Source organism: Harpia harpyja, chromosome 4 (assembly GCF_026419915.1).
Source record: "Harpia harpyja isolate bHarHar1 chromosome 4, bHarHar1 primary haplotype, whole genome shotgun sequence".
Lineage (NCBI taxonomy): Eukaryota > Metazoa > Chordata > Aves > Accipitriformes > Accipitridae > Harpia > Harpia harpyja.
In genome coordinates, this window is record NC_068943.1 from 83,165,151 (window position 1) to 83,179,870 (window position 14,720).

At 66.5% G+C, this 14,720-nt stretch overlaps 2 protein-coding genes across 8 annotated transcripts; one reads left to right on the forward strand and one right to left on the reverse strand.

The window, feature by feature from the left end:
• The first annotated feature begins 203 nt into the window (after positions 1 to 203).
• SLC25A39 (solute carrier family 25 member 39) lies at positions 204 to 7,081 on the forward strand. Of its 7 annotated transcripts, none has more exons than XM_052785161.1 (12): positions 204 to 360; positions 2,804 to 2,912; positions 3,023 to 3,082; positions 3,723 to 3,767; positions 4,470 to 4,579; positions 4,712 to 4,779; positions 4,912 to 5,036; positions 5,222 to 5,395; positions 5,545 to 5,654; positions 5,833 to 5,914; positions 6,015 to 6,095; positions 6,177 to 7,081. In XM_052785161.1, exons 2-12 carry the CDS (start codon positions 2,816 to 2,818, stop codon positions 6,293 to 6,295), a joined length of 1,071 nt encoding a protein of 356 aa, XP_052641121.1. In that variant the 5' UTR covers positions 204 to 360; positions 2,804 to 2,815; the 3' UTR covers positions 6,296 to 7,081. The 7 variants fall into 7 exon arrangements, with proteins under 7 accessions (XP_052641121.1, XP_052641123.1, XP_052641119.1 ...); XM_052785159.1 differs by lacking the exon at positions 204 to 360 and adding an exon at positions 2,366 to 2,660; XM_052785157.1 differs by lacking the exon at positions 204 to 360 and adding an exon at positions 2,591 to 2,683.
• Positions 7,082 to 7,480: 399 nt separating this feature from the next.
• RUNDC3A (RUN domain containing 3A) lies at positions 7,481 to 14,445 on the reverse strand. Its single transcript, XM_052785191.1, is given in 12 exon segments — positions 7,481 to 8,332; positions 8,591 to 8,697; positions 8,870 to 9,007; positions 9,450 to 9,607; positions 9,831 to 9,996; positions 10,142 to 10,222; positions 10,335 to 10,424; positions 10,560 to 10,645; positions 11,130 to 11,186; positions 11,189 to 11,265; positions 11,451 to 11,566; positions 14,262 to 14,445. Coding segments are annotated over 12 exon segments (1,326 nt in total). The 5' UTR covers positions 14,369 to 14,445; the 3' UTR covers positions 7,481 to 8,189.
• Between the last annotated feature and the right edge of the window lie 275 nt (positions 14,446 to 14,720).

Below are 14,720 nucleotides of genomic sequence, written 5' to 3' on the forward strand. Positions count from 1 at the left end.
TGTGCAAGGTGCTCCTCTGCTAGCACGGTGAGGACGAGTGTGCAAGGCGCCCCTCTGCCAGCACACTGAGTGTGCAAGGCGCCCCTCTGCCAGCGCGGTGAGTGTGCAAGGCGCTCCCCGGCACGCGGGCGCCCCCGCGGGTGCAGCCGCTCCCCTCCCCGGCCCGGCAGGGGGCGCAGGGGCGCGCGGGCGGCAGGGCGCGTGCGCGGGCTGCCGGCGCGGGGCGGAAGTGGCGCGCGGGCCGGCGCGCGGCGGTGGGGCACGGGGCGCCCATGGGGCTCCTTAAAGGCGCCGCCGCCGCCACCCGCCCCCCTCCCGGTGCCGGCGGAGGGAAACGCCGCACGTGGCTGGAATGAACAGGTGGGGCGCGGCACCCCCCCCCCCGGTGACCCCCCCCCTCCCCCCCCTCCCACTCTCCTCCGTGACCCGGCACGCACGGCCGCTGCCTCAGTTTCCCCCGGTACCGGGGGTCGTACGGCCGTGCTGGGGGCGGAGGCGGCCGCGGCCCCCCCCCCCCCGGGGTCCCGGCCTTGCTGGGAGGGTGCGGGGGGAACGGGGCCCCGGGGGGGGGTGCAAACCCCAGGACACGGGGTGCAAAGCCTGGGGGAGTGCTGCAGACCCCGAGGGGGGGGGCAGCGCCTGGGGGGGGGGGGCTGCAAGCCCCGGCGGAGGGAGTACGGCGCTGGGCTGGGGGCTACGAGCCCTGAGGGAGGGGGTGCAAACCTTGGAGGAGGGGCTGCAGACCCCAGGTAGGGTTGCAAGCTGCAGAATGGGGAGGGGGGGGGCTTCCCCACGTCCGTGGGGGGTTCCCCGTGGCAGCGGGCCAGGCTGGGTGCATCAGCTGCAGCACCCGTCGTTGTTCCCTCCCTGGGAGGGCGGTTTGTCCCCCGGGCCACCCACGGGGTGGGGGGGGGGTGGCTGCGGTGGGTCCCGCGGTCGAGTCCTCCCTCCCCAGAAGCGCTAGCAGCCGTCCCTGCCTGTTTGGGCAGCGCCCGGGTCCTGCCCGAACCAGGGTGGCATTAGGCAGGGGTGTGCCCAGGCAGGATGAGACCCCTGGTGCTGTTCAGGCACTTACAGAGATGGTGCGGGGGCGGGACACACACCCCCACAGAGCCTCACAGCCCCGGGCTGGAGCAGCCCAGGTGCTGGGAAGCACCTGAGGGGTCTGCCTGCAGGATTTCCATCAGTGTTCCCTCTTGCTCAGGCTCGAACACCCAGCTGGGCCCTTCCTGCACGGGAAGAGGCTGCTGAGCTCCTTGTGTCCCCTGGAGCTCCTTGCCTTTATCATGTTAATACATATTTGCTTTTTTTTTTTTTCCCCCCTCCCTCTTTGTACCAAGCATCACAGCGCTGTACCCAGACCCACCAGTGCTCTGGACCAAGCAGTGGGGTCTGGGTCATGGTTTTAGGGGCTTATATTTTTTCCTGGATGGAAAAGGGAGCAGCTTGCAGCTGAGAAGGGAGCTTGGATGCAGCCAGGAAGGCCTCGCCGGTGCCCTGGAGGTGCTCCGCTCCCCCCTTACAGCAAGGGAGAGGGCCGTGTTGTGGCATGTATAAATAGCTTTAAGCCATTCAGGTGTTGCAGCGCTGTGAGCAAGAGATTTTGCCCCTGCTTGCGTAAGGGTTTACGTGGAGGGAAGGATCCGGCGCTGGGGCGAGCGCCCTGCCCATGGCACGGTTTTGCAATGGCTGTGTGGTCCACGGGGAGCGTGCCAGGGTGCTGCGTCGCCTCGCTGCTGTCCCGTGACAGGCACAATGGGACCCGTGCCCACCCCGCAAACAGCACCCGGCTCTCCCGGTGGGGCTGGTGTGTGCGACTCCAGGATAGACCCGTCCCTGCTTGCAGCCTTGGGCACCTAACAAGTCTGAAGCCTGTAATTGAGAGATTTATGACTGCTCTGACCTTGCAAATTGCTGAGTCAGATGGTGAAGCGTGGTTTTTTTTTTTTTTCCTGCATTCCCTGGCTTTAAAAAAATAAAAAGTGGGTTCGTGAAGCCTGGAAGCCTTTCTGCCGGCCCTGTCCCAGCAGGAGGACTGTCCCCGGGCTGCGGCGAGGGGGAGCAGCTGGTCCTGAGTGTGCACAGCATGCTCGGGCTCGCTTCTCCGCATCCTCCGTCCTCCTCTCGCAGGAAGGGTGCGATATCCCCCGCTTCCCGAGGGCAGAGACGCTGGCCCTGGGGGCCACAGCTTTGCCAAGCCTCAGCGGGGGGAGCAGCAGCGGGGCGGGGGAGGCATGCAGAAGGTTTTGGACTTGCAAACCCTTTTTGGGGTGCTTGTTGCAAGCTTGCACCCCCTGTGCAAGGAGGGAGATCCCCCCCTCGGGTGTCCCTCCATGGCTGCATTGGGCTCTGCTCCCTTCTCAGCCAGGGCTGGGGGGGGCTGTTGTGGTGTGGCTGGTCTTTGGACTTCGTTCCTTCCTGTCCCTTAATTTTCCAAGTGCAGGGAGGGGACGGTCCTCCCTCCCCAAGGACACGGAAGGCTGGTCTGGACCATCCCCACCTCTCCAGCAAGGCTGGGCCTGCTGCCAGCGGTGGGGCCAGGGGGGTTGTTATCGCGGTAAGCCGGCCCCAGGAGTGGTCCCTGTCCCCCCCACCCCAGGACAGCATGATTACGGGAGGGGCCGTGCCTGCCCTGTGCCATGCCGATAGCAAGGCTGGAGGTGGGACGCCTGTGCTCACACCAGTGGAGTGGGGATGCTGGGGGTGGGGGGGGAGCTCCATGGGGAGCCATCGCTCATCCCTGGGCAGGGACCCCCCCCAGGAGCACCCCCGGCCTTGAGCATCCCCCCTCTGTGTGTTGCAGGGGGCCAGTGCCATGGCTGAGAAGACGTCACCGAGCCCCAGCGGGGGCATCACGCCGCTGCAGCAGATGCTGGCCTCGGGGACGGGGGCCATCCTCACCTCCCTCTTCGGTGAGGACCATGGGGAGTGGGTGGGTGCTGGGGGGCTGGCACAGTGGGGAGTGGGTGGGTGCCAGGGGGCTGGCACAGTGCGGCGTGGCTAAAGGATGGTGTTGTTTCAGTGACGCCGCTGGACGTGGTGAAGATCCGGCTGCAGGCCCAGAGGACCCCCTTCTCCAAAGGTAACCCTGCTCGGGGCAGGGTGGGGGTCTCCGGCCAGCCCCCCACCCCCCCAGTCAGCCAGCGAGCAGCCCACATGGATGTCTCGGTTGGCAGAGCCCGTGACGATGGGGACTTCTCGGTTCTTGAGCGTGGGGCCATCGCGAGGTGGCAGGTTACCATGGGCCCCTCATCCTGATGGGCTCGGGGGGCCCCGCTGGGGGAGCTGGGCTGATGCTTCGCTCAGTCCTTCCCCCTCCGCAGCCCCATGCCGATGCGAGTGGGGTCAGCGCTGTGCCCGGCAGCCCCCTGCCCGGCAGGGAGCGGGGTGGAAGGGCTCAGCCTGCTCTGGCTGCTCGCTCTTTCCCCCGCTGCCTTTGTGCCTGTCTCCACGCTGCTCCCCACAGCTTCCGTGGGGCAGGAGAGACCCTGTGGGCTCTGCCCCCCTCCCTGTGGGGCTGGTGGGCTGGGGCTGGTCCCAAGGGACTGGTTTGGTGACAGTAGGGACTGCTTGGGAAGTGGCTGCAGGGGCATGCAGTCCTTTCAGTCATGGAGCTCTCCCACTGCCTGGCTTGGAGCTGCAGCACACGCGTGTGCCCCAGCCCGGGGAGGCGGCACATCCCCCGTGTCGTCGCTCAGCGTGTCCCCCGTTGTGTGTTTCAGCGTTGCCAGTGCGGTCTGTGCCCTGGGGCGCTCAGCAGGCCACATGTGAGTATGCCCAGGGGCTCCGGGCAGCTCCTGCCACCAGTGGCTTTGCTTTCCCGAGCCTTGACCCTGGTTCGCTTCCCCGCTGGTGGCGGCTTGGGCTCCTCTGGCTGAGAGGACATCCCTCTCCGGTGTGGGGGCTGTGATCGTCCCCCAGCGCCACAGCTGCTCCTGCAGCCCCGCTTTGGGGCTGGCTGTGCAACGTCCCTGCTGGGTCCTTGCCCGGGGGATCTGCTGCGGGTCTGTTGTGCAACAGGTCTGTCTGTCTGTGGTCCCCCTGTCCTTGCCCTGTCTTGTCACTCTGTCCTGTTGCTACGTCAAAGTCCCCTTGAATCTCCGCCGCCCCGCTTGCTCCCTGCTGCCCGGCGTCCCTGTGCCTGGTCCAAGAGCACGGTGGAAGGGCTGTGCTGGTTCCTTGCGATGGCATCCCCACTCTGCCGGGACAGCGGAGCTGACGCCGAGCAAGGCATAAAACTCTCCTGCCGCTGGCAATGGCTCCTGCCATGCCCCTGTCCCTGCAGTGGGGCTGGATGCCCACTGCCCCATGGGTCTGGCTGTGGTCAGACCCTTGCTGGAGGGTGATCCCTCTCCTGGCCTTGGTCTGGGTTTGGAAGAGACGATGGTTTTGGGGATCAAATGGGCTGGGCATGGGGCAGAGGGCAAGGGTCTCCTGTCTAACGGTGATGTTGTTGCCTTCCACCCCAGGGAAGTGTTTCCTCTACTGCAACGGGCTCATGGACCATCTGTACGTCTGCCAGAACGGCAACGGCTGCACCGCCTGGTACAAGGCCCCCACCCACTTCACAGGCACACTGGTAGGGGCTGCGGGCACAGGCAGGGTGGGCAGGGGCCTCCCTGTCCCAGAGAGGGGATTGGGGTGTTTGCTGGGGGGCTGCTTGCCCATCTCCCCCCTCTAACCCCTCTCTCCGGTGCTCCACTTTCCCCAGGATGCTTTTGTGAAGATCACACGCTACGAGGGCATCAGGTCTCTGTGGAGCGGCTTGCCCCCCACCCTGTGAGTTTGGACCCTGCCTGGGGGGGGTGTCTGGGTGCTAATGCCTGCCCAGGCACATGGGCATCTGCCCCAAGCCTCCTGCCAGCCCCCGGGGATGGCATGCGTGCTCCTCACACCCCTCCTCCTTGGCAGGGTCATGGCTGTGCCAGCCACCGTCATTTATTTCACCACCTACGACCAGCTCCGGGACTACCTGCATGCTCGGACGGGAAGCCGGGGGCACCACATCCCCTTGCTGGCTGGGGCCCTTGCCAGGCGTGAGTACCCCTCCTCTCTGGGCGTCCCCCCGTGCCCACCCTGCATCCTCGCAGGAGAGCACAGCGGGTCTCTTGGCTGTTGGTGCCTGCATTCGGCGCCTGGCTCTCCTGGCACGGTGCTCTGATGGCTCCGGGACAGCTGCCAGAGCTGAGGGGGCTGATGCCCGATGTCCCCTCCACTGCAGTGGGTGCCGTGACGGTCATCAGCCCCTTGGAGCTCATCCGCACCAAGATGCAGTCCCGGCAGCTCAGCTACCGGGAACTGGGTGTCTGCATCCAGTCGGCGGTGGCTCAGGATGGCTGGCTGTCCCTCTGGAGGGGCTGGGGACCCACCGTGCTGCGAGACGTCCCCTTCTCAGGTATGGCTGCGGGGGGACAGGCTGAGCGGTGGCACTGGGAGATGGGGGGGGACGAGCACGGGCCAGGGCAGCCCTGCGCAGGGTGAGGAAGGAGGTTGGTGTGTCTGGGGTACTTTGTCATAGCAGTGGTGTTTCTCATCTCCTCCCAGCTCTCTACTGGTTTAACTATGAGCTGGTGAAGGAATGGCTCTGCGGGCAGGCCCGGCTGGACGAGGCCACGTTCATGATCAGCTTCGCATCCGGGGCCATCTCTGGGACGGTGAGTTTGGGGCCCTGGGGTCTGCGCTGCGCAGGGGCTCGCTCATCCGTGAGCCGGGGGAATGGCCCCCACGGGGAGCAAGGGATGGGGCTGGGATGGCACCAGGAGGTGACAGCAGAGCTGGCACTGGGCCAGGATGGTGACATTCCAGCTCACCGCCTGGCTGCCGGCCCCGCAGGTGGCTGCAGTGCTGACGCTGCCCTTTGATGTGGTGAAGACCCAGCGGCAGATCGAGCTGGGAGACAGCGAGGTGCACCCAGGTGAGGGGCCGGGCTCTGGGCAGATGCCTGGGGGGCAACCAGGACTCCCTGGTGGTACATGGGCATCCCCAGACCCTCACCCACTCCCCTTTCCCCGCAGTCACAGCCTCGAAGCCTTCCTCCACCTGGCTGCTCATGCGGCGCATCCGTGCCGAGTCTGGCACTCGGGGGCTGTTTGCAGGTAAGGACGTGCCCCCAGCCCCGGGCTGGGGTTTACTGGTGCCCTGGTGTCACCGAGGGGCTAACGGGTTTGTCCTTGCAGGCTTCCTGCCCCGCGTCATTAAGGTGGCACCCGCCTGCGCCATCATGATCAGCACCTACGAATTTGGCAAGACCTTCTTCCAGAAGCTGAACCAGGAGCGGCGGCTGCGTGGGTTGTGAGACGGGGCTGGGGCAGGGCTGGATGTGGCCGGTGCCCTGGGGGACAGTGCCAACCCTGCTCCCGGCAAGGCACCCCGGGAACAGCGAACCGCACTCGGCTGTGCAAAAAGCCCAAGTGCCTTCGTGCTGCCCTCTGCCTCCCCGCTGCCTGCGCACGGAGGCAGGGCCAGCCCGGCCCCGATCTCCATCCCCAGCCACACTGGGGGACATCTGTGCCTGCTGCTGTGACACTGGGGAGGATGTGGAGTCCCCCACACTCATCCCTTGAGGCTGGACAGATGCTGCTGCTGGATTCACGGACGCTCTGGCAAGGACAGGGTGCCCCAGGAGACTCGGCAGGGCAGGAGATGGGAGCCAGGGCTCTGTCGAGGACCAAACCCTCGGGGGGGCTTCTCTGCATGCCCGCCTGGGCCCCCCAGCCCTGCTCCAGCTGGGGGTCTGCCCCTCCTTGCCATCAGTCACGCACAGTGTCCCCTTGCCAGCTCTGTGTGGCTTGGGGACACGTCAAGACCCTCTCCCTGCCTCTGGACCTCTCCTCCCACTCGGGGTGTCCCTGTCCCCTGGCAGACCCTGGACTCGGACCCCGTGTGGGGACAGACCTTGCTGCTGCTCTGGGGGGGGGCGGCAGGCATAGTAGCAACCTCTGCCTGTGCCCTGTCCCTTCACCGTGAGGGCCTGCCCCAGCATTGTGCCCCGTGTCGGTGCTGCCCCAGCTTGCCCCGGGATTCCAGGGGGGAATAACTTCTCTTATTTTCTTAAATAAAAAAAATATTATTTGTCTCTTAAGGCAAGGATTTCTTTCCCTGCTCCCTGCATGCTGGGGCTGTGGAAGGCATCCCCACAGGTGACAGCAGTGTCCCTGCTGCATGGGCACAGTGCTGTCATCCACCAGGTCCTTGCTGGGCTTTGAGCGGGGGGTAAGGAGACCCCAGGACCTCCCTGCTACCTGCAGCAGCAACCCGCTCTTGATGGGGCAGGGGCTGCCCTATCCTTGGGTGACCTGCTGTGTCTCAAAGGTGTTCTCCCTGCCCTGGTGGTCTGGGGTGAGGGGCTGGAGGAGGCTCACTAGACCCCCCCCAGCATCCCTGCCTGCACCAAAGCCTCATGGCTGGGGGCACAAGGGCTCTTTCCCCCCCCTTTCCCTCTCCTGGCTGGAGAGGAGCTCACGGAGGCCAGCTCAGCTTGCTGCGTTTATTGATTCCTTTTGCTCCAACAAGGCAGATGGGGCTGAATTAAAAACCAAAATCACCCAAAACAACCCAAAACCCCGGGGGAGGGTGGGAATGGGGGTGGGGGGGGGGCGAGGTGGCTATCCCTGTCGCAGGGATGCCTCTGCAAGGAGGGACAGCTGGTCCCCAAAGGGAGGGACAGGCCAGCCCCCCTGCAGTGCCTGGGTGCGAAGTGGGGGGGGTGGCGGGGGGAGGCTGGGCACTAGAGGGCAGGCGAAGCCCGGGTGGGCGCCCGAGGGAAGAGCGGTGCCCCTGGGCCAAGCAGGATGGACACTGGGGCTGTGCTGGGACCTTTGCCCCCAAGGGGCTTTGGCTGTGACCCCCCCCCAACCTTGCTCCCCAGCAGCGGTCATTCCCAGCGTCCCTCCACAGCACAGTTTGTTCCCCCCCACCCCCACCCCATCCCCAGCTCGCATGGGTCCCAGTCTGGCATCCCCCATCCCAACGGGTCCATGTCTCCAGCCAGGGACCAGGCTGGGGGTCTGAGGCACAGCCGAAGTGGGGTGTCAACATGGGGAGGGGGATGCCCGTCTCCAGCTTCCCTGGCAGGTTCGGCGAGTCCCTCGTCGGTCCCGGCGTGGCGAACTGGGGGGACCGAGGTCAGTCCTCTGCCGCGACGCTGGACCGGGCGGCTGGGCCGTGGGGCGGCGAGGGGGCCGGGGGTCTCAGCTGGGGCTGCGGGTCGGGCTGGCTTCGGTGCTGTCGCTCACCAGGCACTCGTTGGACTTGAGACTGGCCAGGGACTTGCAGCTGGGCAGGGAGGCCAGGGAGCCGCAGAGCCCCAGCATGGAGGGCGTGGGGTCCTTCCCTGCGGGCACAGAGCGGGACGCCGACGTCGCGGGGGGCTGCGGCCTCGCACCCCAGCCCTGCCGCGGGGGGGGGGGGGGGATGGGGACAGGGACCACCTCTCCGGGAGGGACCTGGGTGTCCTTGCTCTGTTGGGACAGTATCCCCGGCATGAGGAGGGGGCTGCTGGAGGGGGGAAGGGGGGGGTCCAGATGCATGGGTGCGTGTTGGGGGACATGCTGAGCCTTGTGGGGCACCCTACAGTGGGGGGGGGTCTTACCCAAGGGGCCCCAGGGCTCGCCTTCGCGCTTGCCCTCGCCCAGGCGCTGGGAGTCGGAGCTGAGGCTGTTCTCGGCCGAGAGCTGGTCGGTGCTCATGAAGCTGTGCCTGCGGAGGGACGGCGCTGAGCCCCCCCACGCCGCTGCCCCCGGGGCCAGGACAGACCTGCCAGCCAGGGCCAGCCCTTCTCCCCATCCCCTGCCCGGGGCAGACCCCCCTTGGGGCGGGATAGGGTGCTGGGTGCAGGTCAGGGCGGCTCTGCCCCCACTGGGGGGGTTACCTCCTGTAGAGCTTGCTGTCCGAGCCACTCTCATTGCCATTGAGGGTCCCCAGCGAGGGCCACTGGTTCACCAGGGGTGTCACCATCTCCTTGGAGAGCTGGGCCAGCTGCGGGTTCTCGCAGGGGATCAGTCCCGTCCTGTGGCAAAGGTGGGTGCTCAGCACCCGGCACAGCCGCGAGTGCCGGGGACCTGCCGGCCGACACGGCCCACGGGACGTATGGGGCATGGGGGACCCACCATGTCCCACAGGACATATGGGACACTGGGGACCCTCCATGTCCCACAGGGCATATGGGGCACCTGGGTACTGGGGACCTGCCACCCATCACACCCCGTGGGGCGTGTGAGACGCTGAGGACCCGCTGTGTCCCACAGGACATATGGGGCACCCAGGCACTGGGAACCCACCACCCATCACACCCCACAGGGCGTATGGGGTGCTGGGGACCACCACTCACCCTGCCCCTCAGGGTCGGTGGGGGACTGAGGACACATCTCCCACCCAGAGCCCATGGGGCACCCAGGCACCAGGGACCCCCCACCCACCACGCCCGGCAGCAGCGGCATCTCCCCACTCACAGCTGCTCCTGCAGCTCCAGGATGATGCCCTCCAGCTCCCTCTTCTCCAGCTGGTTCTGCACCACCACCTCCTCCAGGCGCAGCTTCAGCCGCTTGTTCTGCGCCTCCAGGTCCTTCAGCTGCGACTCCCGCAGCCGCACCAGCTCCTCCAGGTATCCCTGCATGAGGCCACTGTCAGACCCACCGGACCCCCCCCCCCCCCACTACGTCCTCGGGGCCACCCAGGGTGACGAGGAGAGGGCTGGGTCACCGCAGCAGTAGGATGAAGGGCTGCGGGTACCACTGGGCTGTGGGAGTGAGGATGCAGTGGGGGAGATGCTCCGGGCTGGAGCATCCCAGGGGGGGTTGGTACCCGTATGGCCCCATCCCAGCTCCTGGTACCTTTTGGGCATAAACGATGCGAAATTTCTGCTCCATCTTGCGCCACTTGTTGTACCAGCTGTCCTCATCGGTGACCAGGGGCAGGTAGGGGTGTTCGGGGGAGCTGTCCTCACTCGTGCTGCTCTCCACGCTGCCCCGCTCCTCCTCCTCGCTCAGGTAGTCATAGCTGGGGGGCATGGGGGCTCAGCGGGGACGGTACCGTGGTGGGGGGCTGGCACGCAGGGGCAGGGGGGAGCCCAGCTGAGCCCCACCAGGGTACTAGGGGAGAGGCGGTGGGTTCCCCACCCCAGGGAGGGCACGCCGGCTCTTACCTCTGCGTGAACTTCAGGTAGGGCGTGTAGTCGATGACCACGGGCGTTTTACCGTCCATCACCTCGCCCTTCAGGCAGAAGCTGAGCGGCGGCAGGAGAAGGAGCAAGAGGATCAGGGCAGCCCCAGGGGGCTGGCGAGGGGGGAGCCAGTCGGGGCAGGGTGCCCGCGTCCCACCGCGCCGCCCGCCCTTACCTGAAGTCGATGGCGCTGAGCCCGATGAGCATCCCCGTGAGCACCATGGATTCATCCCGCAGCATGATGGCCCCATCGTCGTAAAACCGCCTGCAAGGAAAAACGTGGCTGCGCATGCACCCACTGGCACCCCAAAACACACCGCAGCACCCGCACACCGTTACCGCTCCCAGGGCAGCGCAGGCACGCGCGTGGCCACGGCCGGCTGTGCCACGGGCTGCTCACCTGGTGGTCCGCGTGTCCTGCAGGGCCGTGGAGATGTACTCGGACATGCGCTTCTCCATCAGCGCCACGCGGATCCAAGCCCGGCCCTGCAAGGCACTGCCCCGTGGGGCAGCCCTGAGGACGGGTGCCACCATCGGCTGCTCATCGGGTGCCACCCTCGGGTGTCCCCCCACCACACTCCCGCCTGCCCCCGGGGCTCTGGGCACCAGCAGGTGGGTGGTCCCCACCCGGCAGCTGCTTTCGGCCCCATTGTCCCCCCCCACCGTGGGGACCCACAGCTCCTGTTTCTCCCCCGTGACCCCGTGGGGTCCTGTGGGGTGAGATGGGGCTGCAGGAGGGCAGGGCGGAGGGGATGGGGGCAGAGAGGGGATGGGAACAGGGATGGGGAGGGGATGGGATGGGATCAGGATGGGGTAGAGATAGAATGAGGATAGAGATAGGATGAGGATGGGGATGGGATGGGGATAGGGATAGGGATGGGTCCATGTGCCAGGAACAGGGTGTGAATGGAAACAGGGGCAGGAATAGGAATGGAGACAGGGACAGGGCTGGGGCTGGCACTTTCCTGACCTTGGCCCTGGAGGTACTGATGTTCTCCATGTTCTCGATGCTGCTGACACAGTTGTTTTGGGGACCTTGCTGCAGGCCAGGCGGATGTAATCCCAAAACCCACGCTGCCCATCCGAGCTGAACCAACTGATGGGGCCTGCGGGGATCGAGGGGCTGCGGTCAGGGGCTGCTGTGCTGGCAAACACCGTCCACCCAGAAAGCCCCGAGCCGGAGCCCGGACGTGCTCTCTGGTGCCAGCACGTGCATGCATGCATCCCCATCCACCATGCAGCACAGGGATGGGGACAGGGACACACCAGGGGCTGCCCGGGCCACCGTTACCTTTAAAGCGGTGGCTGAGGATCTGCTCGAGGATGGCGGCAAAGTTAACGAACTCCTCGGAGGAGTCGTCGATGGGCTCCGCCGTGTATTTCTCCAGCAGGGTCTTCACTGAGAACCTGGTGGGGGGGACGGGATCACCGATGGGAGGGGACAGGCACCCAGCACCCTACACCCAGCATCCAGTACCCTGCACCCAGCACCCTGCATCCAGCACACGTTAGGTTTTAGCGACGGCGCAAATTGTTTTTGCAGACGTTGGCTTTCGAGCCTGGCAGCGGGAAGAGGGCGGCGGGCTGAGCCTCGGGCTGCGGCTCGCTGACCCCCCATGTCCCCACGTCCCCAGGGAGCCCTCCAGGGCGGCCGCTGCCCCCCCGCCGTGCGAGCGGCCAGGAAGGGCAAACAAAGGCCCCCTTCCTCCCCGGCCGTGCGCGGGCGGTGATGGCTTCCCCTTCCGCCCAGCCGCTCGTGCTCGGTGGAGAGAGATGCCGAAGACATGAAAACCGCTGAGCCTGGCAGGACAGTGGGGGACCGGGCAGGTGCTTCCACCGGGGGGGGGATCGCCCTGTCTGTGGGTCACAGCCACACGTGGGGAGGGTGAGACTGGGGATCCCCATGACGGCAGGTGGAGGGTACCAGATCACGGCAGTGGGGTCTGGAGACATCCTGGTGTCATGACAGCGGGGTCTGGAGGTGTCCCGTGCCATGGTGAGGAGCCCCGGAGGTCCCCATGTCATGACAGTGGGGTCTGGAGGTGCCCCGTGCCGTGATGAGGAGATCCCAGGGGTCCTCATGTCATGACAGCAGGGTCTGGAGGTGCCCTGTGCCACAGCAAGGAGATCCAGGGGGTGCCCATGTCATGACAGCGGGGTCTGGAGGTGTCCTGTGCCATGATGAGGAGATCCCAGGGGTCCCCATGTCATGACAGCGGGGTCTGGAGGTGTCCTGTGCCATGATGAGGAGATCCCAGGGGTTCCCATGTCATGACAGCAGGGTCTGGAGGTGCCCTGTGCCATGATGAGGAGATCCCAGGGGTCCCCATGTCATGACAGCAGGGTCTGGAGGTGCCCTGTGCCACAGCAAGGAGATCCAGGGAGTGCCCATGTCATGACAGCGGGGTCTGGAGGTGTCCTGTGCCATGGCGAGGAGCCCTGGGGGTCCCCATGTCATGACAGTGGGGTCTGGAGGTGTCCTGTGCCATGGTGAGGAGCCCCGGAGGTCCCCATGTCATGACAGTGGGGTCTGGAGGTGCCCCGTGCCATGATGAGGAGATCTCAGGGGTTCCCATGTCATGACAGCAGGGTCTGGAGGTGCCCTGTGTCATGGCGAGGAACCTTGGGGGTCCCCATGTCATGACAGCAGGGTCTGGAGGTGTCCTGTGCCATGGCAAGGAGCCCTGGGGGTCCCCATGTCATGACAGTGGGGTCTGGAGGTGCCCCGTGCCATGATGAGGAGATCCCAGGGGTCCCCATGTCATGACAGCAGGGTCTGGAGGTGCCCTGTGCCACAGCAAGGAGATCCAGGGAGTGCCCATGTCATGACAGCGGGGTCTGGAGGTGTCCTGTGCCATGGCGAGGAGCCCTGGGGGTCCCCATGTCATGACAGTGGGGTCTGGAGGTGTCCTGTGCCATGGTGAGGAGCCCCGGAGGTCCCCATGTCATGACAGTGGGGTCTGGAGGTGCCCCGTGCCATGATGAGGAGATCTCAGGGGTTCCCATGTCATGACAGCAGGGTCTGGAGGTGCCCTGTGTCATGGCGAGGAACCTTGGGGGTCCCCATGTCATGACAGCAGGGTCTGGAGGTGTCCTGTGCCATGGCAAGGAGCCCTGGGGGTCCCCATGTCATGACAGTGGGGTCTGGAGGTGCCCCGTGCCATGATGAGGAGATCCCAGGGGTCCCCATGTCATGACAGCAGGGTCTGGAGGTGCCCTGTGCCATGGCGAGGAGCCCTGGGGGTCACCCAGACGCCAACAGCAGAACCTGGGGGTCCCTGGCACAGTGACCCCAAACCTCGGTGCCCCCCACATGCCCCCCATATCCCCCAGGCCAGGCTCCATCACAGCCCAGCACAAGCAGCCCCTAACTGGGGGTCGGGGAGGGGGGGGACATCACCCCATGCCACACTTGGGCCCTGGGGACAGGCAAGGACCACCAGCCCCACCACCCCATCCCTGCCCCCCCCTCCCCGGTCCAGCCGGGCGTCGCCATGACAACCCTCATCCTCCATCCCTGCTGCCTTCATCCCTCCATCCTCACTGCCCTGAGCGGGGGGGGGGCCCTGACGTCACTTCCTCGGCCCCCTGCCCACGGGGGGGGGTCTCCAGCCCCAGCCCTAGCCCCCCCCCCAAGCCCTGCTGCCCCCAGCCCCCCCCTCACCTTCCACCCCCCTGCACCCCCCCCCCCGGCCCTCCTCCCCCTGGCATCACCGGCACCGGGAGCCTCCATGTTGTTGTCGTGTCCCCAACCCCCCCATCACCCCCCCCCCGGACCCCCCCCAAGCCCCACCGCCCCCACCCCACCGCCCGCATCCCCGCATCCCCCCCCTCCTTCCCTGCATCCCCCATCCTCCTCCAAATCTCAATTTCCCCCCCCCCCAAAAAAAAAGCGACTGCACCACCAACAAAATATCCCCCCAGGGTGAAAGCACCACGGGGGGGGGTTGATATGACCCCCCCCTCCTCCCTCACCCCCCCTCCATCCTCCATCTCCTCCATCCCCAGCAGCAGTGGTCCTCTCTCTCTCTCCCCCCCGCCCCCTCCCCACCCCCCCCCCTCTATTTTCACTTGCCCCCCCCAAGACCAGGCCAGCCCCCACCTGCAGACGGTGATGAGGTTTTTCCTCTCCACGGCGATGTTTCTGGAGGAGGCTTTCTTGGAGGAGAGCCCCAGAGCCATGGCAGCCTGCAGGCAGCTCGTTTCCATCCAGAGCTGCCTGAACCGGGGCGGAGGGGGGGCCCGGCCACGGGCACGGGCGATGCCCCTTCTCCCGTGGGGTGACCCCCGCTTCCCACCCACCCTCCCCCCCCCCCCCCACGCCACCACTGCCACGGCCCCCCCGCACCGCGCAGGCTTTGCTTTACCAGCAACCCCCCCCACCACCAACGCCAACGGGCCGTGCGTCCCCCCCCCCAAGAGGGATGCGGGGCCTGGTGCTCTCCCCGCCTCCAGCCCCCCCCCCCAAAAAAAAATCTCTTCCCTCCTGGGAAGGGAGAGGATGGGGGAATAAAGGGGGGGGGGATAAAGCTGAGGGGGGGGGCTTCCTCCCTACAGGGCC